Source organism: Alosa sapidissima, chromosome 6 (assembly GCF_018492685.1).
Source record: "Alosa sapidissima isolate fAloSap1 chromosome 6, fAloSap1.pri, whole genome shotgun sequence".
Lineage (NCBI taxonomy): Eukaryota > Metazoa > Chordata > Actinopteri > Clupeiformes > Clupeidae > Alosa > Alosa sapidissima.
In genome coordinates, this window is record NC_055962.1 from 12,011,953 (window position 1) to 12,034,522 (window position 22,570).

At 43.8% G+C, this 22,570-nt stretch overlaps 1 protein-coding gene across 3 annotated transcripts; it reads left to right on the forward strand.

The window, feature by feature from the left end:
• ppp2r5ea (protein phosphatase 2, regulatory subunit B', epsilon) lies at positions 1–20,892 on the forward strand. Of its 3 annotated transcripts, none has more exons than XM_042095609.1 (14): positions 1–555; positions 6,721–6,883; positions 9,253–9,449; positions 10,617–10,718; positions 11,238–11,330; positions 12,477–12,607; positions 12,932–12,991; positions 14,020–14,128; positions 15,861–15,914; positions 16,024–16,074; positions 16,355–16,474; positions 16,771–16,898; positions 17,287–17,388; positions 18,802–20,892. In XM_042095609.1, the coding sequence occupies exons 2-14, from the start codon at positions 6,727–6,729 to the stop codon at positions 18,947–18,949; spliced, it is 1,452 nt and encodes a 483-aa protein (XP_041951543.1). In that variant the 5' UTR covers positions 1–555; positions 6,721–6,726; the 3' UTR covers positions 18,950–20,892. The 3 variants fall into 3 exon arrangements, with proteins under 3 accessions (XP_041951543.1, XP_041951540.1, XP_041951541.1); XM_042095606.1 differs by lacking the exon at positions 1–555 and adding an exon at positions 6,433–6,469; XM_042095607.1 differs by lacking the exon at positions 1–555 and adding an exon at positions 6,433–6,469 and having other exon boundaries at positions 15,864–15,914.
• Positions 20,893–22,570: the final 1,678 nt, after the last annotated feature.

The following is a 22,570-nucleotide window of genomic DNA, read 5'->3' on the forward strand; positions in this document are numbered from 1 at the left end:
TTAGGGCGATCCTCTGTTATGAGCAAGTAACCAGCTACCATGTATTTGAGGTTGAAATATTCACAATAGAGTGATGAAACCTCATTTTTGGCGGAAATTAAAAGGGATAAAATACATTTAAGTAGATTTGACGAGTGCCGCACAATTAGATGGATTCCGCGCAACTGGGATGTATCTAGAAGTCTTTGTCGGGATAACACGGACCCCTCCGAATGCTGTTATTCATGCAGTCTCAGACTAGGAGGATTATTTCGTCTGGTTAGCCAACTAGCTAGTCAGCTAGCTCGCTAATGTTGGCTTGCCAGAGGTTGGTTCACTGGCTGGCCGGTAAGCGTGAACTGTGTCATACCAAAAGGACAAGATAACTATTTTAGAATTATCTTTGTCCCGTGAAGAAGCACGCTGCAGAGACCCCCTAATTAGGCGTTAGCTAGCTGTCCAGCTAGCTAGCTAGCTAGCTAACATCCTCACACGGGACTGCTCAATACAAGTAGTAGCTAGCTGACGACGAGCTAACTACCACCCCCACACGCCATCGACAACAAAAAAATCAAGGTAAACAATGGCATCTCTTTATGCACCCTTAGGTTTGAATGAATGTACGAGTTTCTGACTTTTAGTAACCATGATCATAAAATATGCACAATTTACATATTTAACAGCAACGTTAACTGGCTGGCGTTGACCAGTGCTAACTTGGCTAGCTTAGCTATCGCTACTAAAGTGAACGTTAGTTGCTAACGTTGACTTTAGCGACCCTTGCTGTTAGTTAGATAGCTAACGTCGGCAGTTCTGCTAGGATTTTGTGATATTCGAGTCGCTACGTAGCTAGCTAACTGTTACATACCGCAAGTTAGAAACGTTAGGCTATCTAGCTCCTTTCGCCATCCCAACCACCTAAACGGATTTGTCATGTTTATGTTTCAGCACGCATTGTTCTGTGTCCATGTAACAAGTTACCTAACGTTAAGTGTTATTGATTAGGAAAATGAAGTAATTTGTTAATGCATTGATTTGAGGGATATACTAACGTCACCTGTACCCTATGAAGTTGGTGACAATAGCAGCATTTACTAATATAACAAAGATGGAATTGCTAATACAATATAAAGTCAGTGTTCTAGTTTGTAGCTGTGTGTTAGTGATTGTCAACGTGATAAGTTAGCAAAGTTACGTGGTCGTATCAGTCAGCTGATTTTCATAGTTCATAGTTTGTAGCTGAGCAAATTATTTGATTCCAGTGCACACAACGTGCTATACGTGTAATATTGAAGTTTGTGACAGTGGTAATCAGTCTAGTTGGGTAGATGTTGTATTCTGGTTAAACGTGTGTTAGATGAAGTAAATGTATAAAGTAGTATAGGTAGATTGAAGAAGTCCCTGTTGTAAAGTTCAGTTCAGGTATGTTGGAGTTAACTTTTGCACATGTGATCAGCTTCTGGAGGATGCACTTGAACCATTTTAATCCCCTTGGTTTTTGTGCTGTAGTAGTATCATTCGCCTGACATTTCATATGTCTTGTTTTCTCTGTTATCTGTATTGTTTGTGTTGGTAAAATGCCCACCTGCCTCACACACACCTGTTTTTGCCACACAGCTGCAGCCATGCATTTCGTAGGCTGACAATCGAGAGCATTCAGGCACCACTCGTTGATCCCTCTCCTGTTGTCTGCTTTTGGCAAAGCCTTCCTTGTACCTTGGGTATCAGTGATTCTCAAACATGATTCATGTTTGAAAGACTGCAGGCTAATTGACGAGCCACAAGTGAGAAATGAAAGCCTGTTACATCTGATATTGGATATGACCAGCTCCATGTTCATTGGTTAACTGCCTCTGAACTGCCTGCCTGGTATGCACATATAGGGGCCAAGACTAGGCCAATGAGTTGCTGCTACATGTTATTTTGTAATGTTCTGAATTCTGAATTGGTTCAAATCAGCTGATCTTCAGTGGTAATGACTTGCGAGATGTTGCATTCTGATCCTCAACTCTGTTGTGTAATTGGGCCAATCTAAAGACCGTTGTGAAAGCTTGCATAATGATGGTAGATTTAATTAGAAACAGAATCTTATCCTGTATCTCTAGGCTGGCATTTTTATTTCATTGCTCACCCGCAGGTAGCTTCAGTGTGCCACTGACTCATACCATTTATATGGGTTCAGTGTCCTCCTTGAGAACGTGTGGCCTCTGTAGTAACTTGATGACTCGTTGGCAGAGATAGCTCTCATCTTTACTGTAGCCTAGGGCCTATATCTAATGGAGATATGTACAGAGAGTTTTGGAAACAGCTGCAGTTTTTAGCCTAGCTGCTGCTTTCACGTGGTGGTCAGGTGCAGGCAGCCACACGAGTGTTTAGCTGTCAAAGTCCCTCCTGTTTATGACTTTATGACAGAGCTGCTCAGTCAGTACCACTAATTCACTTTCTCTATCTGTGAATTAATGATCAGGTGGTGGCCACAAGAACATCCCACCATGGAAAGTTTATTAACCACAAAGTCTGGTTTAAAAATTGCCTGTTGTTATTGCTTTATGTTAGCGTGTCCTCCAGCATTGGTTATGTGTGTGTGGATTGTGAGCTTTTGCAGTACAACAGTAGCGCTTTTCAGAAATGTCTGGTTTTGGTAGTTTAAAAACTAGCAGGCTGACACCGCAGCTCTTGTCAGATGCTGTGCTTGGAGCCCCCTGTGTTAACCATCTCAATTTAAAGCGTCAGTTTGTGTCCAGGACAGACCGCTCCAGTAACCGCTGCCACTCCTCGCATTTCCCTTCTGCTGCCTGCTGCTTCTTATCAGATTGCTGCTTATTGTCTTTAACTTCCTTAAGCCAAAGAACAGCATCGGGGGTCTCCAGACGCACACACACACACACACACGTGCACGCACGCACGCACGCACGCGCATGGATTGGGCCTCACCTTGCAGCCTGCAGCAATGGTGGCTGCCTTGCTCTAGAGTGGTGCACTGTGAACCTGACACAAACACTGATTAGGTGGACAAAGTGCAGATGCCCCACACAAGATACAATTTCCAGATTTAAAGAATCTGCTTAGTTTTGCTGCAAACTCCTAATGTACAGTGGTGTGTTTTTTTGACGTCTCTGCTAAGTAAAAATGTGAAGTATGCATGTGCGAGAGAGTGTGTTTGTGTTCTGCGAGTGCTGTATCTGCGTTCTGTTAAGTCTGTGAAGGATTTATTTCAGTTGGTTCTGAGTTAATTCATTGCACAGTGTGAGTTTAAGGTTTTAATTCCTTTAGCACACACTGTTGTCTGAAGATGAAGCGACTTTACAAGAGAGGGAGATTAAAGACAGAGAAACAATACATTAAGGAGACGCTAATGAGATTAATGCATTGTATTATTTAGAATATAATAATCACAACAAAAATTCTAGTGCACTAATAATTGAACTAGTCTAGACATTTGCACGTAGTCCATTCATAGCTGGGGATTTGTCATTACGTTGATTAACCTGATCTGACCTGTCAGCAACGAATAGTGCGGCACAATTGTCAACACAAGTTACTGTACATGTGGTGAAGTGCATCTTTAGCTATTGCCTGATTTTATTATCGTTTCAGTTTTACACTTTTAGACAGATTGTCTAAAAGTTAGCCACGGGGTGCTGTGCTGTGCTATGCACTGTAATGGATCAGACCTGTAATAATATTTAGCCTAGTAGCTGTCCCAAGTCCCATTAGACCGTTTTTGTATCTGACTAAACAAGCCAAGCTGGTGAGTTGAGACAAGGTTGCAGGACCAATCCAGGAACTCCCTTTTGCCCTGATTTACTGGCCAGTCAGCCTGGCTCTGTTCTTGGTATTGATCAGCGCCGAGCCCACTGAAGATAAACCCAGGGTCGGCCCGTGGGCATATTCTAGGCACTCCCTGGTTATGTCATCCTTTTTCTTTTTTCCTCCCCCTCTGTGCCATCGGTCTGTGACAGAGAGAGAAAGAGAGAGAGAGAGAGAGCGAGAACACGAGAAAAGCTGATTTCCCACTTGCTCCTGTCCCTCTTGATACATGCCCCGACTGCTAAACATGTTCAGTGCAGAGTCGTGCTCTGAACCTATCCAGGGCAGATGTTGATCTGTGACTCTGCTTAGCTGACGGAGGAGGAGGAGCAGGGCAGTAAAGCCCGATGATGATGACTTCCTGTCAGTCTTTCGGGTCGCGGGTGCGCGTAATCCTTTGTGTGGCTGCCGGGGACACCAAGCAGGAGCTTACGTAAGGAGGAGAGCCGCTGCGAGGTCCAGCCCTGCCCAGCTTCCCTCTGCTCAGCCCTGCTTTACCCTACCCTACTCTGGGCCTAGCTTGCATGCAGCACACACCCTCTGTCCTCATAGGACCCAACCCCCCATCCATTAGTGCTTGACCCCGCAAATACAGAGGACATTCTAGACGAGGATCCCCCCCGGCAAGGACTGATGAGAGGCCCGGGCTGTTTCTGAGTGTTAAAGTGTCACGAAGGGTTGGCTTTGGCTTGCTAAAGGAGCAGAGATGTTTTTTCATGGCTCTCCCTCTCTCTTTTGGTCTCTCTCTCTTTTTTTTTTCTCTCCTTCAAACAGTGTTTTTCTGGACTGCACCAACAACAACACTTGTTATTATTATGCTTTTCCTCTCATTTCAAAATGCGTTCTGCAAAGCTTGCAGGCTTTAATGACATTTATTCATAATTCCCTGGTCACTAATGCAATTGAAGAGTGAGTTGCTTGCAGGTAGGATTTGTGCTGGTTCCTTTCCCTCTCCGCTGTAGGCCGACTCTGTTGCCTGTAAGTCACTGGTAGTCTGTGAGACACTGGTAGGCCATGCAGTGCTGGTGGCTGGTTCCACCGATGGGGAATCTGTGTGTGTCTGTGTCTATGTGTGTGTGCACGCGCGCCTGGTGGTGTAGAGTGATGGTGTGTTATACTGATGGATGCCCTTCACGCAGAAAAGCACAGGCAGGCAGCACTCACTCACTCACTCAGCAGGCTGTCCTTCCCATTTTTACACTCACTTGCTGTCGTCTCAAGTGTCTCCAGCTGATTCTCAAGTAACGCTGCACACACTTTGAGGTTTGGGACATCGCTACCAAGCACATGTGAGTGTGGGTGTACACACACACATACACACACTTCATGTTAATTTTACTGGCTGGTGTAGGTTGTAAGTTTACTTATTAAGGAGTTAGTAATAAGTAGTTTTGGTTTTTCGCTAGCAAGTTAACTACATGAAAGACACGAAGAAAAACCAACAGAGGCCTTGTGTCTGGCAGAAGGCTGAGAAGTGTTTGGTAATGGAATTGGTGATGTGCGATGAAAACTTTTCAGACTGGTGTGCGTTTTGTGCAGCTCTGGTCTGGATCACGTGACTGCAGTGTATGCCATACCTGTCAACACTCCCGTTTTTCCTGGGTTCTCCCGTATTTCAAGGTCATCTCCCGGCACCCTCCCGGTTTGTTATTTCTCCCGGAAAACTCCCGTAATTTGCATTGCCTTATTTGCAACTTAATTTTAAAATCATTGATCCATTCATTTTTTCTATTAGTCTGACATCTCCCAGGTTGCCAGATTGTGTATGAAATACACCCTACACATACACGATCACTTGGTTTCAATTTCAACCATTTTGTCATAGGCTTAAACCTGGCAACCCAAAACCCAAATAAGGAAGCGGGTGCCGACTGTGCAGCCTGAGTCTCGTTGTAAGCAAGCGGGCTAGTTGAATGGCCTACTCCAGAACTAGCTGTTGTGAAATTGTTGGGGATTTAATTGATTAACACATCAAATAAACTGTTATTGAGTGTTGTTATTACACTGAACTTGTGCCCTCGGAACCAAATCTGACAGCAAGCAGCTTTGGAGTTTTGGAAGTAGGCTGCAGGCAGGCAGCTGGATACATAACTGGCATGCGTAAGGTAATGGTAAGGTAAAAGCAACGACCGAAATGCAGTGTTGAAACACGTTTATGAAACATATTAAATATGTAAACACAGATCCGGTATAAACACTGACCCCCCCCCCCCCCCCCCCCCCCCCCCCGAAAAAAAAAAACTCTCTCGTTTTTGGAACGCTAAATGATGACGGGTATGGTGTATGCCCTGAAAGCTCCGTAGGTACAAGAAATGTGCTTATCTGTCCTTCTCATGACCTGATGCCGTCAAATTGGTAGACTACACACCTAAAACCTGTAGCATCTAATACCCTATTGTTATTTTAAGCTTCTTCTTTTATAACTTATGATGTTATTAGTGGGTTTGATCCAGCAAGACCACAGCATGGCGAAGCTTTCGTGTCGCTGGTCCTTGTCGTTTTCGCGTTATTCCCGTTTTTCGGCGTTTTTTGGCCCCATTGAAATGAATGGCGGAATGTTCAGGATTCTAATTTTGATTATGACATCACAGCTCTAATTGTGCTTGCACCTGGAAGAGTTCTAAGCCATCTGGCAATGTCTAATGGGCTGGGCTGGGCTGGGCTGTCTGTGTATATGAAGGTGTGTGCATGTAACTTTTGACCCGTATGTCCGATTTTCATAAATGAGGTACCGTTGGAATCCTTGGATGAGGCCGAGTTCCATGCCCCTGATCAAACCCACTCTTGCAGTTCCTCGGAACCGCAATTCTAGTTTTAAGCTTGTTCTTTTATAACTTGTATTGTTATTTTAAGCTTGTTCTTTTATATTATTCTCTCTCTCTCTCTCTCCCTCTCTCCCCCCCCCCCCCCCCCTTCCCTTCCTCTCTCCAGAGGGCCATGTCGTCCACGCCAGCTGGACCGCCGTCGGTGGACAAGGTGGACGGCTTCACCCGCAAGTCCGTGCGGAGAGCCCGGCAGAGGAGGGCCCAGAGCTCCTCTCAGTTCCGCACTCAGGACAAGCCCATTGAGCTGACCCCCTTACCACTGCTCAAAGGTACTGTGCACTTTCCGGAAACATCAGTCACGACCGTAAACTAAATCTACACACGGTATTTGAGGACATATTCTTTCGGTTTGGAAAAAACATTTTCAGGCATTTTATTGATTAAATAACAACTCGATTAATCGACTGAAAATAATCGTCAGTTGCAGCCCTAAACTACATTGACGAATCATAGCTGGAGTTGGTGCTTATGTTTTTTATCCCACATTATTCCCTTATGGAATTTCTTTTGATTATTTTATTGACACGCCTCATACTTTTATAATAGTAATTGACATATTACAGTGATTTTAATTGTAGAAATTTAAGCATAGTAAAGCATAGTAATAGAAATGTGCCTTATGCAGGAAGAAAGTAACTGCTGCAGGTGGGTCAGGTTTTTAAGCCCTCCCTAAATGCCCTTGTATCTCCTGACCGATGCAGGCAGTAAATCTTCTTCCTCCACATCTAAGTCTATTGATCAGTCATCAATACGGTCAAACACAACATCTTTTTAAAGTCTATCCTAAATATGCATGCCTCTCCATACACATTATTCATAGGTGGTGATCTATGTGAACAGGGTTAAGTGTACGCTTTTGGACCTTGCTAATATCTCAACAGTAGCAGACACCTTTATTTTAATCATTCAACATATCAGATGGCTACTAAGGGATGACTTTAGGACTATTAAGAAGAAGAAAGAAAGCTGTGTAGTTTGTACTTGCTGTTCGGGTCATTATCCTGAAAGCTGCTTCGCGATCAAAAGACATTTTTTTTCTTTTTATCTGACCTCTGCCAGGGTAGAATGCTCCTCATAAATGTGTCATAAAGGCTGTGCCAGGCAGTTTGATGATAAGAGGTTTTAGTACTTACTGAGTTCGCCACAGGTTCCTTTTAATATCAGACCAAGCCTCAGAATGAGGAGCCATATCCAAGTAGTTAAAAAGGGTGGCGTACTCTTCAGGTCTGCGATGTTACTACATTTATGTGTCATCATAGTCAGAGACGGGAGGTGACTGGTAACTAGTGCAGTTCATATTAATGATGGCTGTAGTGATTTATCATTCTCAAGGTTGTTGACCTGCTTTAATCACAGTCACCCTCTAGTGCAGAATGAGACCCCTAAGCAGGTCAGTAATGAGTCTCCTGAACAAGCTGATAACGCTTAATTACCGCCAGAGCCTGTCAGATCCGTGGTAGTGTCCATTTGGGCAGAAATGAGTTGTGCTCATTCACTCGCCTGCATGCATGCAGTTATACATACACACACACACTCACACACACACTCTTCCAAACAGACATTGACTCATACGCATGCAGGCAGGCACACACACGCACGCACACAGGCATTCATACACATTGAGAATGCAGACAGACCGGAGCACGCATGAAAAGAGTGTTTTGTATTGTCTGATCAGGTCATGCGACCTCACTCTTCTCATTCTTTCTCATTCTCTGTTTTGGTTTCTCCATCCCTCCCTCTCTCTCTTTGACAACATGCAGGCACGTACACACACACACACACACACACACACCAAAACACACTCCAACATGCAAATACACATGCATTTAGACATGCATATACACACATACATTCTTACACGCATTCACACTCAGGCATTGTGCTCATTCATTCATGCACATGTATGAACCAAATTCACCAATCCCCACACAGGCTCACGCATGTGCTTGCAATCTATATCTCTGCTTCGCTCTTCGCTACACGCCATCTCAATCTTTCGGTATCCTCACAATCTGCTCTCAAATCCCTCTGCTTTCTTCACCCTGGAATTATGCCTGTTTATTATGTGTGTTTCTGTGTGTGTGTGTGTGTGTGTTTTGAGAGAGGGTGTGTGCCAACCCAGAACACAAGTGGTTCTTCTATTTTAGGCCAAAGGTCAGGTGCTTTTACTGCTCACCCAAGTGTAAGGTATTTGAGCCCCCCCCCCCCCCCCCCCCCCCCCATCCCCCCTGCGGCAAAGGTGAAGGAGCAAATCAGTCAAGCAGAGGCCCCAAGCAGACTTCTTCTGAGATGCATAGTAGTGGATGGGTGTTCATGACTGGGTTTGCTTGTCGGCCTTCCTTTTGTCCTTTTGAGCTTTATGAGCTAGACTGTAACAAAGAACAAACAGGCCATTATATTCATCAGCCAAAGATGTGAACAGTAACAAGCAGGAAAGCAAAAAGACAAAGGGGTAGTAATTAAGGAGGTGGAAAGCAATACATGATTGGTTTTGGGAAAACAAAACAAAAACAATAAATTCTGTGACTAGTCAAGTATCAACAACAGTAACATCAACCCCCCCCCCCCCCCCCTTTCTCCCTCTACTCCTCCCTCTCCTCCTTCCTCTCTCTCTCTTCCTCTCTCTCCTATGCAGATGTATCAGCTCAGGAGCAGCCGGAGCTGTTTGTCAAAAAGCTGCAGCAGTGCTGCGCTCTCTTTGACTTCATGGACACGCTGTCCGACCTCAAGATGAAGGAGTACAAGCGCTCCACGCTCAACGAGCTTGTGGACTACGTCACCGTCAGCCGCGGCTACCTGACCGAACAGACCTACCCTGAAGTGGTCAAGATGGTGAGAAGAGAAAAAAAAAAAAAACACACACAAAATAATCAAAACTAGCTTATTACAGCAACTATAACAATTGTTAAAAATAGAAAATATATCTATACAGATCAGTGACATAAACTCCACATGAATCAATGAATAGTAAACTACCGGTATACACAATCATGTGTCTTATCATTGAAAATCTGAGTTTTAGATTTAGTGTGATCACACTAACAGCAGCACAAAGAAAGTGTACAGTTAAGAACAAAATTATTCATACCCCTGGCAAATATTGATGTAATGTTGATTTTCTCTTGACCAATATGTTTGTTCTGACTGAAAATGACACTGCCACATGCCAAAAGGTTGTAAGACAATGTGGTAGAAACATGGAATAAAAAAAATAATCGTTTTGATCTTTTTTTAAATGTCCAAAATTATTCATACCCTTTTTACATAGATATATAGATATATTAGCTAGGACACACAACAGAACACTACTAAACACAAACCATCATTCCATCCTCCATATTCAAGAGGCACAGAAAATATATAATTTTCTTCATAGCTGAGAAAATGACCCCATATCTGATTGCATGTTCATGAATTCGTATGGACGGCATTGTGTTTCATGGCTTACACACATTCGCACATTGCACATTTTTGTAAGATATACCATTACAAAGCTATTGCTGGCATGTTAATCCCTTGGAAATACTGCAGGACCACCCATGGCTCTGTGCTGTGGTGTCTGAGACCTGTTTGAGAGAAGCTTGTTGTCTGAAGAATAAACCCCACACTGAACGTGTCTTAAAAAGCACAACAAATGGGAGGCTATAACATATTGCTTACAGACAATGCCTTTAGAAACACAACAGATTGGACACCACAAGCTATTTGTAAACTAGACATTAGAAGTGTTCATGTTCTGTCTAGTGGTAGACCCCTTTGTGTGTTGGGAGCTCTGTCAACTATTTTTCTTGGCAAAGTAGCCCAGTGGCATGTGATAGAATTGGTTAGCTGAAACAGCAGTTTGTGCCTACTCTTTACTTTCTTAGCTGACTTCAATCCATTTCATCTCCCTCTTTTATGCTAATAGATCAACTTTGAAAAAAATGATATTTGTATACTGTGTTGCCAAAGCTAGTGTTACCAATAACATGTCTCTCTTTCTGTCTCCCTCTCTCTCAGGTGTGCTATAACATCTTCCGGACTCTTCCTCCCAGTGACAGCAATGAGTTTGACCCCGAGGAGGACGAGCCCACACTGGAGGCCTCCTGGCCTCACTTACAGGTACACACACACACACACACACACACAGAACTTCTACAATAACAGAAATGTGTGCACACATCATATACTCATACAGTACATACTTGCCTGCATGGGCACCTCATGCATGCCAATCACACTAAACACAATCATGCGTAATCATAGCTACAAACTTTCTGCCGTTCAGTGATGTGTGCGTTTCCCAGTCAGTCCCACTGACCCTTGTCTGAACCAGGTCTAGACACTAGGTGCCTTCAGCCTGACTCGTGGGGATGGACTTTGCTGATCCCCTGATGACTTATTTACCAGCTCCTCTTGTCTCCTCTTTGCTTCTTTTCTCTTTCTTTCTGTCTTTCTATCTCTTCCTCCTCCTTCTCTGGATCTCTTCTCCTACCCCCCCATCTCTCTTTCAACCCTTCTCCCCATCCTCTCTTTCTCTAACTCCCACCCACTCTATCCTCCTCATCGCTTTCTCTCTCTCTCTCTCTCTCTCTCTCTCTCTCTCTCTCTCTCTCTCTCTCTCTCTCTCTCACCCTGCAGCTGGTCTACGAGTTCTTCATCCGCTTCCTGGAGAGCCAGGAGTTTCAGCCCAGTGTGGCCAAGAAGCACATAGACCAGAAATTTGTCCTGCAGGTGAGACATTGAACCTGGCAGCCTGGGCCCCACCCCACCCCACCCCACCGACACACACACCACACACACACCACAGACGCACACACACACAAGAATGAGAACTCTCCATGGGGTGCCAGCACATTTGAGGAGGGGACTGTGGTCAGATTTGACAAGGTGTTAACTTCTTAATTGTGGCTAATGGAACAAGTTGGACAAGCGTCACACTAACGTTCTGTATGGAGTATTTGCTACAAGATGGACACCTTTTCTTGTGATTTGAGTGCCCCCTAGTGGTCAGATGTACTGTAGATTCTGTCTCCTTTCTAGCCCTATTGGACAATAACATTTATTCATTTGCCAAATGGTTTCATCCAAAGCACCTTACAATCGTGGAACAGGATTTTCAACCTATTGTTCCTAGTAGACATTCAAAAGTCAGTGTGATCATAAATCAGGCTCCTGTCAGAGTAGTTAAACAGGTGTGTTCAAATAGGTAAGGGTACTGTTGGGTTCATTTAGGCACGCAGAGCAATCCGATATGCAGGCAGGGGAATAGACATGAGTCATGTGAACCTGTTAAAGGAAAGTGAACCTGTAAAGGAAAGTGTCCTTTGCACTTGCATTGTAAGACAATTGGGTGGTAATGCAAATGACTGTCTTGCTTAAAACTGCCCCAATTAATGTAATTATGCTCTCAAACAACTGTTTGAACCTGTTCGCTTCTGGAAATAGACCCTAGGTTGTTTTTGCTCCGGAACTTTCCTTTAAGGAGTCGAACAGGTGTAAGAATGAAAGCTGAGCGTGACGTCTGGTTGTGTAAGGAGTCTAGAGTGGGTAATGGGATTAGACCTGCTGTGATCCCTCCGCCAGTCAATTAACCACTACTGGGCACTGAGCTCCAAATAAGGCCGCCTGTTTTCATGCAGTGGCCAGAAAGGAAATCTGAACTGAGATCAGTGTTGGCTAGGCTGATGGCACACGAATATTGAACTGAATCCATTCATTGACGTTCAAAAATCATATCGCAAATTGCAATTGCTGTCAGAAAAACCGTGATTAGTTATTTTCCCCAAATCATCACCTCCCAGAATAAGTCAGTAAGACGTGGATTCTGTTACATCTTCCAGTCTTTCACCCATTGACTCCCTCTCTTTCTGTCTCTAGCTGCTGGAGCTGTTTGACAGTGAGGACCCTCGGGAGAGGGACTGTCTGAAGACTGTGCTGCACAGAATCTACGGCAAGTTCCTGGGCCTGCGTGCCTTCATCCGCAAACAGATCAACAACATTTTCTTATGGTGAGTGTGAGCCTTAGCTCTCTCTTTCTTTCTTTCTTTCTTTCTTTCTTTCTTTCTTTCTTTCTCTCTCTCTCTCTCTCTCTCTCTCTCTCTTGCACCAGTCATGTGTTTCGAAGTGAATAGCAGTGGTGCATGCTCTTGTCTGGTCGGTCACTGATTAGTTATGTTCTCTCTCTCTCTCTCTCTCTCTCTCCCCATGTCCCCATTTCTTTCTTGCCTTCTTTCTCTTCCTATGTGTCTCTTACTTCCTACCTTGTTTGCCTTCTCTGCTTTTTATTGCCTTTCAATCTGTCTTGTATCTCCCCTGTCTTGTTTTATGTGCAGTTTTGTCTACGAGACGGAGCACTTCAACGGTGTGGCTGAGTTGCTGGAGATCCTGGGCAGGTGAGCGGTCACATCCTCTGCCCTTCACTCTCCGCTCTGTGTCCTCGTCCGTCTCCTGCCTTCCTGTTGTTTGTATTTACCAGCCCCTTCCAATAGGCTCTTGGTCCTCCCCATGCTCCAGTAGAGCACCTTCCCACACGTCTAAACAGACCCATTAGTAAGGCGAAGGAGAACAGCCTGACCCTGATCTTTAGCAGGCTTCGCTTCGCTCGATCGCTCCGAGTCGTGCCTCAGGTCTCGGTGCTGTGCCAGACTGCGGAGAGGGAGTCTGCACTGGTCCCAGGACAGTCTAGACCTCAGGTTAAAAACTCCAGTCTCTGACAGTTAGAGGGCCCCAGAGGACATGGAGCACAAGCCTGATAGTGCTGTCCATAGATATTAGAAAGCTAGATACCGCATTGGGCTCCAGAATGTATGTAAATAGCGCTGCCATCTTGGTGGGGGCAACAATAACTGGAGGCCAATGGAGAAACACGTGACTCGTGAGATCAGACAGGTGTTTCTGATTGCCGGCAAGTGTTGCCTTATAGACAGTAAACGTGTTACCCCCAGATATAAGGCGGCTGCTTTTTAAGTATGCCACCTAATAGAACTTGAGCCCAATGTGGTATCTAGCTTTCTAATATCTATGGTGCTGTCAGCAGGTTTACATTTGGTTTTGGTTGTTTGTTTGTTTTTTTAGGTAGACAATTTTCAGGTTATTCTGTGTATATGTAGTGCTTTTATACTGCTTCTTATGTATTCAGTTCAGCACAGCAGTCCAGTGTTATGTGTTTCTGCGGGTCAGGTATTTAAAAGATTGTCTCTCGTGACACTGTCAACGGTTCAGCTACGCTACATTAGGGGAGTGTATGAAGTCGTTCCGTGAACACAGCAGAGAACAATCCACCGGCTGTAATCTGCTTACGATCAGAGAATCGGCTAAATGAGTAGACGCGGATGTCATCTAAATAAATGCTTTTTTAAAAACACTCCGCCCTCTTTCAACTCCTCTTCCTCCTCTTTCAACTCCTCTTCCTCCTCTTCAGTATCATCAATGGCTTTGCCCTTCCACTGAAGGCCGAACACAAGCAGTTCCTGGTCAAAGTCCTGCTGCCACTGCACACTGTCAAGAGCCTGTCACTCTTCCACGCACAGGTATGTAAGCTACTCGGATTGGGATGGACTGGTTTACACTTTATCCCATACCCACAGCAATATCTAATGGCGTGGGTTTTAGAAAGTCTATTCCAGACATGGAAGTCAGGGAATTTGATCAATCTTGGAGCAAAGTCATGGAATATCAGGGAATTTTGTTGTAGCAGTTTAAAATTTACTTGCCGAAATACATTAATACAGATATATTGCCACGCAGAATTGGTGTATATCTGGTTATTAGCTTTACTGCTTGTTTGAGTAGTTGTGGTTAGCCCAACTTTGTTTATTCAATGCCTATTTATTCATCTCCCACTCTAAAAAAGTCAAAGATTCTTGAACGCCCTGCGGCTGCTCTGAGATCTTCGAGGGGAGGGGGCAGCCGTGGCCTACTGGTTAGCGCTTCGGACTTGTAACTGGAGAGTCGCCGGTTCGAGCGCCGACCAGTAGGCACGGCTGACGTGCCCTTGAGCAAGGCACCTAAAACGTCCCACATACTCGACGCACCCGACCAGTAGCGCGACAATGTGACGTCACAGAAGCACCGTAACCATTTATACTCGCGCGTGGTGGTCGCAACACTAGTTGCAATATTCTCCTGAACAGAGGTGTCGCTGTTGTGAAAAGACTAACATTAACTACTTACACAGCAGAAGAAGCTGCAGTAAGAAACACCAGTAGCTAGCCTCTGTGATGGTACTTCAGACTTTGGTTGCTACTATTCACAACTACCATCATCATTATCATGTAGTTTCCAAGGTGTGTGCACAGATAGATAGATAGATAGATAGATAGATAGATGGATATATAGATAGATGGATATATAGATAGGTACTTTAGTCATCCCGAGGGAAATTTTAATAATTTAAACAGTTTAGTTAGCTAGCTAGCTAGCTAGCTAGCAGCTGGCTGAGTTTGTGTAATTTCCTGAAGTGGAAAGAGATTTTGTTCAGGCCTTAATAGATATCCTTTGTTTGAAAATAAATCGTTTCTATTCTTTCCTCTTAATTCCATGTGTTGCAACTCTCACTGGTAACTTTGTTAACTTATCCAGCAAACTATTAAAAATTCACGACTGTAACAAAACACTGCAACTCGCTTGCCCTCGAACTAGTCCATCTTCCTGTTTCCGCCTTGTCGCGCTCGTCTGAAAAAAAATGAGTGGTGCGCTACCTCGAGCTACACGGCCAAAACCCTGACGCGCCAGAGAGATCTACGTCATTTTGACGTCACATTGTCGCGCTACCGGTCGGGTGCGTCAGGTATGTAGAAGCCTTAACCCCTCACTGCTCCCCGAGCACCGCTGTTGTTGCAGGCAGCTCACTGCGCCGGGATTAGTGTGTGCTTCACCTCACTGTGTGTTCACTGTGTGCTGAGTGTGTCTCACTAATTCACTGATTGGGATAAATGTAGAGACCAAATTATCAAAAGAGTATATATACTTATAATTATACATTATATACTAGGTAATGGAATTTCAGTATTTTTTTGTCACAGAAAAGTCATGGAATTTTACATTTGACTTAGTGGGAACCCTGAATGGATAAAGGTAGTTATGGGGGGTCCATGAAATCAATGTCCTAAGGGGATGTGCCTATGAGTGCTGTTTAAATATACTCGTTTCTCATTTCTCTGTCTTATCTCTGTCAGTAAAAACAATGCATCTTTGTCCAGGCAAGCTACTGCTAGTGAGCATTGTTATTTGTTCATTTGCTTATCTGTCTCTCTCCTACAGCTGGCCTATTGTATTGTACAATTCTTAGAAAAGGACCCAACGTTAACAGAGCCAGTAAGCAATCTGCCTTATCAGACACACACACACACACACACACTTAACTTTCCCCTCACTGTGTTAGCCCACTTCATTAATCTTTGTCATGTCTTTCATTTTTTCTCAGGTAATCAGAGGCTTGCTGAAATTCTGGCCCAAAACGTGCAGTCAGAAAGAGGTTAGTAAACCAGTCTTGTGCAATGGGTTAATCTTATGTTCAGACTGTTCAAATGGAGCTTTACTGTTGCATAATATCTGCTGCCTAATGCAAACACAATGTGCTAGTTTGCATAGTACTTTGACTAATGATACTCATTTATGATATTGTGTTGTCATTGATGGCCTTCATATGGCTGGCATATAGCTCATTACACTGGGGTGTGTGTTTGTGTGTCTGGTCTTCCTTATTTGTGTGTCTCCTGGTCCTTACGAATGTGTTTGGTGTGTTCTTCCTGCAGGTGATGTTTCTGGGCGAGTTGGAGGAGATTCTGGACGTGATCGAACCCACCCAGTTTGTCAAGATCCAGGAGCCACTCTTTAAGCAGATCTCCAGATGTGTGTCCAGCCCCCACTTCCAGGTCTGGACCCCTGCCCCCCTTTAACTCTCTAATGCCAAGCAGACACTGTGATTTTGACTAGATTTTAGCCCCGAATAAAGTCGGATCCGACAAATGGGCCAGAAGATCATTGAAAAATGGATATAACACCAAAGTTTCCGAACATTTCTGATAACTTCAGGAGCTAAAATGGTCCATGCTTTAAGTCCTTCACCTGCTCACAAACTGCAGTGTGGCTCAAATCGTGTTGTTAAACATTGTGCTGTATGAGTAAAGAGCTGTGCCTCTGACTGTCCTCGTCCCTCTGTGTGCGTCAGGTGGCAGAGCGTGCACTCTACTACTGGAACAACGAGTACATCATGAGTCTGATCGAGGAGAACTCCAACGTCATCCTGCCCATCATGTTCGCTAGTCTCTACCGCATCTCCAAAGAGCACTGGAACCCGTGAGTACTATCACTCTTGGTGTGTGTGTGTGTGTGTGTGTGTGTAGGGGTGTCACGATTTAGATTTTAAATCGATCGAAATTACATTTCAATCTCAAACTTTCAACTCAAAGGTAGAATTTAAAAGGTATTACTCAAAGGTAGACTTTAAAATCCAAAATTAAATCGAATGGAGGATTTGGAGAATCGTGACTGTGTGTGTGTGTGTGTGACGGAAAGTTCAATTTATGGGACCGATGACTGTCTGAGCTACCTGTCCAGAAACCTGTAAGACTGAGATCAGAATCATATTCTTTAATTTCATTGATTGAAAAACAAAAAACAGTTTTATGTGTGTTTGTGCTTAACTATGATGTGCATGTAAGCACCTCCATTCCTCTCCCTCCAGGGCAATCTCTGCTTTAATCTACAACGTGCTCAAGGCCTTCATGGAGATGAACAGCACTTTGTTTGATGAGCTTGCCGCTACCTACAAAGCAGATCGCCAAAGGTGAGCAGCCTGCTGCATGAGCTTCGGGTGCTGGGTTTGGAACAGTGGTCATCTTGCAACTTTGCAGCTAACCTTGTTCACAATGGTCTAAACCCAGCTCATGTTCCCTATTAGTGGGTGAACAATCTAACACTTGGTAAATTCTGCTTCACAATGATAGGAGAGGCAACATTTATTATGTTTTTATTGATTTTACTTGATTGAGAAACGTTTTTCTGTTCTGAGACTCGCAACAAGTGTACCCATTTGGATGCGATGTATTAAAGGTACACAATGCAATATTTTCACCTTTACGAAGCCAATTTGATGGTAAACAAACTTGTAATGGGCGAATCGTTCACCTAGCATAGCTATACAGCATAGACATAGCAAGTCGCTACCGATAAAACCAGCCATGCAACTTCAAGAACGGCGGCCTAACAAATCTTGCGAGAATCTTGAAACATTACCTTGTCAATAGGCATAGCTCTTTGGAGATACACTGCTGTTCAAAAGGTTGGTGTCACTTAGAAATGTCCATTCCACTCCATTATAAACAGAATACCATCTGAAATCAGTTGCATTGTTTTTTTAATCAGGGCAGCAGTTTTCAGATTACATTATGTGCTTACATAATTGCAGGGTTCTCCAATGTTTTCTCAGTTAGCCTTTTAAAATGAAATCAGATTAGTTAACAGAGTGTGCTTTTGGAACATTGGATATGAATGGTTGCTGAAAATGGGCATCTGTATACTTGCGTAGATATTGCATTAAAGATCAGCCATTTCTTTCTACAACAGTCATTTACAACATTAATGAAGAAAACAAGGACATTTCTAAGTGACTCCAAACTTTTGAACGGTAGTCTAGTTTTTGCCTGTTGTTAATCCTTCTCTTCCACAACAAAAACATTTTCATTATGTACAGGGGGGATAAGTCACAAGAAGTTTGCTATTTACAACATCAGAGTAAAATATAAATATATCACTACTCTAGATGTATCTAGAGGCTCTACAGTCATTAAAAATAGATAAACAAACACTCTAATGACAATTAAAAGGTAACACTATGCACGTTTAGGTGTCAGTAGATGTAACTAGGAAGTCTCATCAGCATGTTAGCAGTTTGCCATAGATGAGTCACTTCCTCTGCTTCTTCTGCACTTGCTCCACCCTGAGTGCTGTGACCTTGTGACCTCAATGATTCTTCTCATCCCTCTTTGTCTCTCTTCATCCCTTTTTCTTTCTCTTCTCATCTCCCTCTTTCCTCTCTTTTTCAATACTCTTCGGTTGGTCCCTCCCTCCCTTTCGGATCCTTTCTCTATCTCCCTCCCCCTATCTCTCTTATCTCCCTTCCTCCTTTAATATTTCTCTCTCTCCTTCCCCTCTTCTCTTCTTCTCCCTCTCTCTGTCCGTCCTTCTCTGCTCCTCTCAGGGAGAAGAAGAAGGAGAAGGATCGCGAGGAGCTATGGCGACAGCTGGAGGAGCTGGAGCTGCGGAGGGCCATCCAGAACAGCGACGCCTCCTCCTCCTCCTCCTCCTCCACCTCCACCGCCACTGCCGCCCCAGTCATCCCCACCTAACACCGCAGCGGCAGCGGTGCCCTGCCCTCAGCCTTCCTCCACCCTCCTCTCCCTCACCTTCAGCTCCTCCGCCTCCCAACCAACAGGGAGACGATGGAGGAAAGGGAGAGAGAGAGAGAGAGAGAGAGAGGGGGGGGGGAGGGAGGGAGGAAGGAAGGAAGGAAGAGAGAGAAAGAAACGTCTCCCCTCATACCTTGCTCCTTACTTTACTGTAGAGTTCCACTGCACTCACATCAACCCCCCCACACACCCCCTTTTTGATTTTGTGTCTCAATAGCACTGTAAATATTTTTATCCTCTTGTTTTATCCTCCTGATTACAATTACACTGAAAGGAAAATGAAAATTACCAAAAAAAAGAAGGAACCACATTGAAAAAAAAATACAACTTAACAAGCTAAAGAATTGTGTATACCTGTGGGGAGAAGAGACTTGAAATGCACTCCATTTGGGGTATTTTGTTTTTATTTTGGAGTCTAGTAAAAAGCGAGTGATGAAATGAATGATTTTACTTGTAAGAAGATAATCAGCCTCGATGGATCGATGTCGGGGATGGCCTCTTACTGTCTCTTTTTGTTTGTCTTTTGTTGAATTATTTGCAAAGAAAGGGACAGAAACCTCCTCCTCTTTCAAAGCCAGCAGCTACAAAGAGGAATCTGATGCCTCGCTCACCAATTCTCCAAAATGGCCTCTTGGCAAAGTTTTTTTTTTTTTTTTTGTCTCGTTTGTTTGTTTTCTGTCTATTTCAACAGTAAACACAGACCTCTGTCCCTCCTGGGCTGGGCAACGATAAACAGTTGAACAAATCAAAGAAAGTGACGGAAGATAACCGATGTCGTCCTCGGTTGCTTTGCTTCCTTCACTCGACCAACGGCTCCGCTCCCTTCTGCGTCAGCAGACTTTTGTAAAGAACCAGCATTTTTCTTCCGAAGACCTCCAGACCAACAGCACTTCTCACCTCACCTCTCCTCAACTCCACCCCACTTTGAGTCCTCAACCGTATCCACATCCATGGTTGGTGCTAGTCAGGCACTGGCATCTTCCCGGCCAACTTCGAAATAAGGTTTCTCCACCCCCCCAAACCAATCGCACCTGGGTTTCCTCCCTCGTCCCCTGAAGGAGTTTTATTTTTCTATATATGTTGGAGAAAAGAAAAAAACAATAACAGCTAGGCAGTGACCTGGTTTGTGTTCTAACATGTTAATCCTTATCCCTCATGTGGGAGATCCCTGACAACTCCATAGATATGTGGATGTGTGTGTGTGTAATCACCCTTTACACATTTGAGAGCTGTCCCTGCAGCCCCCTCCAACCAGACAGGGGGGCCCTGTGGTTGACATGGACTCTTAACGAATCTGGGCGGTGCATAGTGTGTTATTCGCAATTCCTTTCAATAGTGTTTTCTAAGATGGACTTTTCAAAAGCTTAGAGGTCGGGGAGGGAGTCCTTTCTAGAGGCTAGGTCTACATTTGAATTGTCTCAAGGGGGCTTGGCTCTTGCCTGACTAGTGAGTTGACCAGTTCCTTGACTGGTCTGTTTGTTGTCCCTTCATGAAACCCTCCAGGGTGATGGACAGAAGAAAAGCCAGCATAGTAGGGGGACCACCAGGACTTGGGTTTGGAGATGGTTGCATCATACCGCAGAAGTCCGTAAACCAGATGTAAAATGATAATTAAATACGGGGAGCCAGTGTTTTGCAAGGAAGAGTGTATGAGAGCACTTAACATTGAATGGTATCCAGCATATTTTGAGAGATTTCTTTTTTTTTGTCTTTCCTGAGGGATGTGGTGTTTCAAGGAAAGAAAACGAAAACAAACAAGTTTTATTTTATTTTTGTGTTTTATTTTATTTTTTTTGTAACAGAGAGTGTGTGTGTGTGTGTGTGTGTGCGTGTGTGTGTGCGCCCTCACTTCAGCTCAGTTTTCAGTCTTACTCCTTTGTTTCTGTATCCCAACCAACCCGACCCCTCCTCTTTTCTCCCACATTTCGCTGTTTTGTGACGGCCCTGGTTTGATATGATTTAAATATGACAAAATAATAATGAAATTAAGATTTTAAAGGGTTGGAAGTGCAAAAGCAAAAGAAAAAAAATATTTTAAAAAGTCAAGAAATAAGAAATAAAACTTGTTTTGCGATAAATGGTGTCTGGGAAGTTGTGATATGTTGGCTTATGGTCCATTTGTACCCCCATCTTGTTAACAGTTTATGTTTATGGTTCTTAGCAGACACTTTTGTGAGGAATCGGAATCATAGAAGAAGTCTTGACTGTGACTTTTTAGTGTTGATGGAAGACCAACATGGCAGACGCTCATAGGAGGGCTGCAGTGGATGAGAGGGCACGTAGAGCTGGATCATGGAATTTATGAATGATTGACCCCCCTCACCCTCAGTCTTAAGAGAAACTATCTGGTGCACACCAGCAGCCAAAACATTGGACTTACAATTTCTGGTGTGCACACGAAGGATCTGGTGCACATTGGAAACTTGGGTAAAAAAAAAAAAAGGGGGCCCCATATAATTTCATTTAATTTCTTTTAAAGTGTAAGTTCAGTGTAAATTGACCCATAGCCTTGTTGTAAAACCTCACCACATGCAGCCCATCGGAAAAAGAATGAGACAATTTGAGACAACGTAGGCCAAGTTATGGACCGGCAGCTTAAAGCAGACCCATTACACATGTCTCATGGCGCTTTACAAAACATTTTTATAATCTCTTCAAAACTGACCTGGTGTTCCCAGCAAATACAGCTATTCTCCAACAGATCATATAGCTTGTCTCATCCTCACTGCTAAACTGGCAAATAACTAGCATGGTACAATTGACAACATTTTTCTAAATAGCCTCAGTCAGTCACGTTGCCTTTATCCTACATAGTATTTAGAAGATCAGACTTTATTTGGTCAAACACTATACCATGTATATCTTGTGCAGGCCATGGTTCTTTCAAAACTGGACTGTGGAAATGCATTAGCAGGCCTTTCTGCTTGTGTAGTGAGACCATTACAAATGTTTCAGACTGCAGTGGCACATCTGGTCTTTAATCAGCCAAAGAAGACATGTATCTCCTTTGTTAGTGACTGGCTTCCTGGAGCAGCCAGAGTTCAATTCAAATCACTCACTCTGGCCTATAGGACACTTACTGCATTTACACACCTCAGTTTCTTAATTTCTGGGATATTCTGAGAGAGAGAGAGAGAGAGAGAGAGACATATTGTGTGTAAGAGATGTATGTAGACAGTTTGTCTTGATGCACGGTCAGGAAAAAAACCCCTGTATGTTCTGTTTCAGACATGCTTGGTCCACTTTTTAGCCACAGGGTGGCAGTAGAAACGCAAGAAACACACCTGCCGTTATTCTCACTGATCATTGTAAGCATCGTCACCGAAGAATTCGATCATGCTGATGCTGTATCACTGCATCATACTGGACCCTTCCCAAAGATGCCTCAGCATTACAAAGAATACTTGGTCATAGTTTACTTGAATAGTCCCTTTGAAGTATGTTGTGTGTGTATACAGGACAACAGGAGTACTGCAGTACTGGGAGAGAGTGAAGCTGTCGGTTAAAGTCGTGTTGAGGTGTTTTACGTATTGTGTGTGTGTGTGTGTGTTTGGAGGACAG

Bases quoted from the DNA above. Each gene is read 5' to 3' on its own strand.
- ppp2r5ea (XM_042095606.1), top strand. The intron at 12,992-14,019 runs GTGAGCGGTCAC...CCTCCTCTTCAG, and splicing joins TTGCTGGAGATCCTGGGCAG to TATCATCAATGGCTTTGCCC. The intron at 14,129-15,860 runs GTATGTAAGCTA...TCTCTCCTACAG, and splicing joins TGTCACTCTTCCACGCACAG to CTGGCCTATTGTATTGTACA.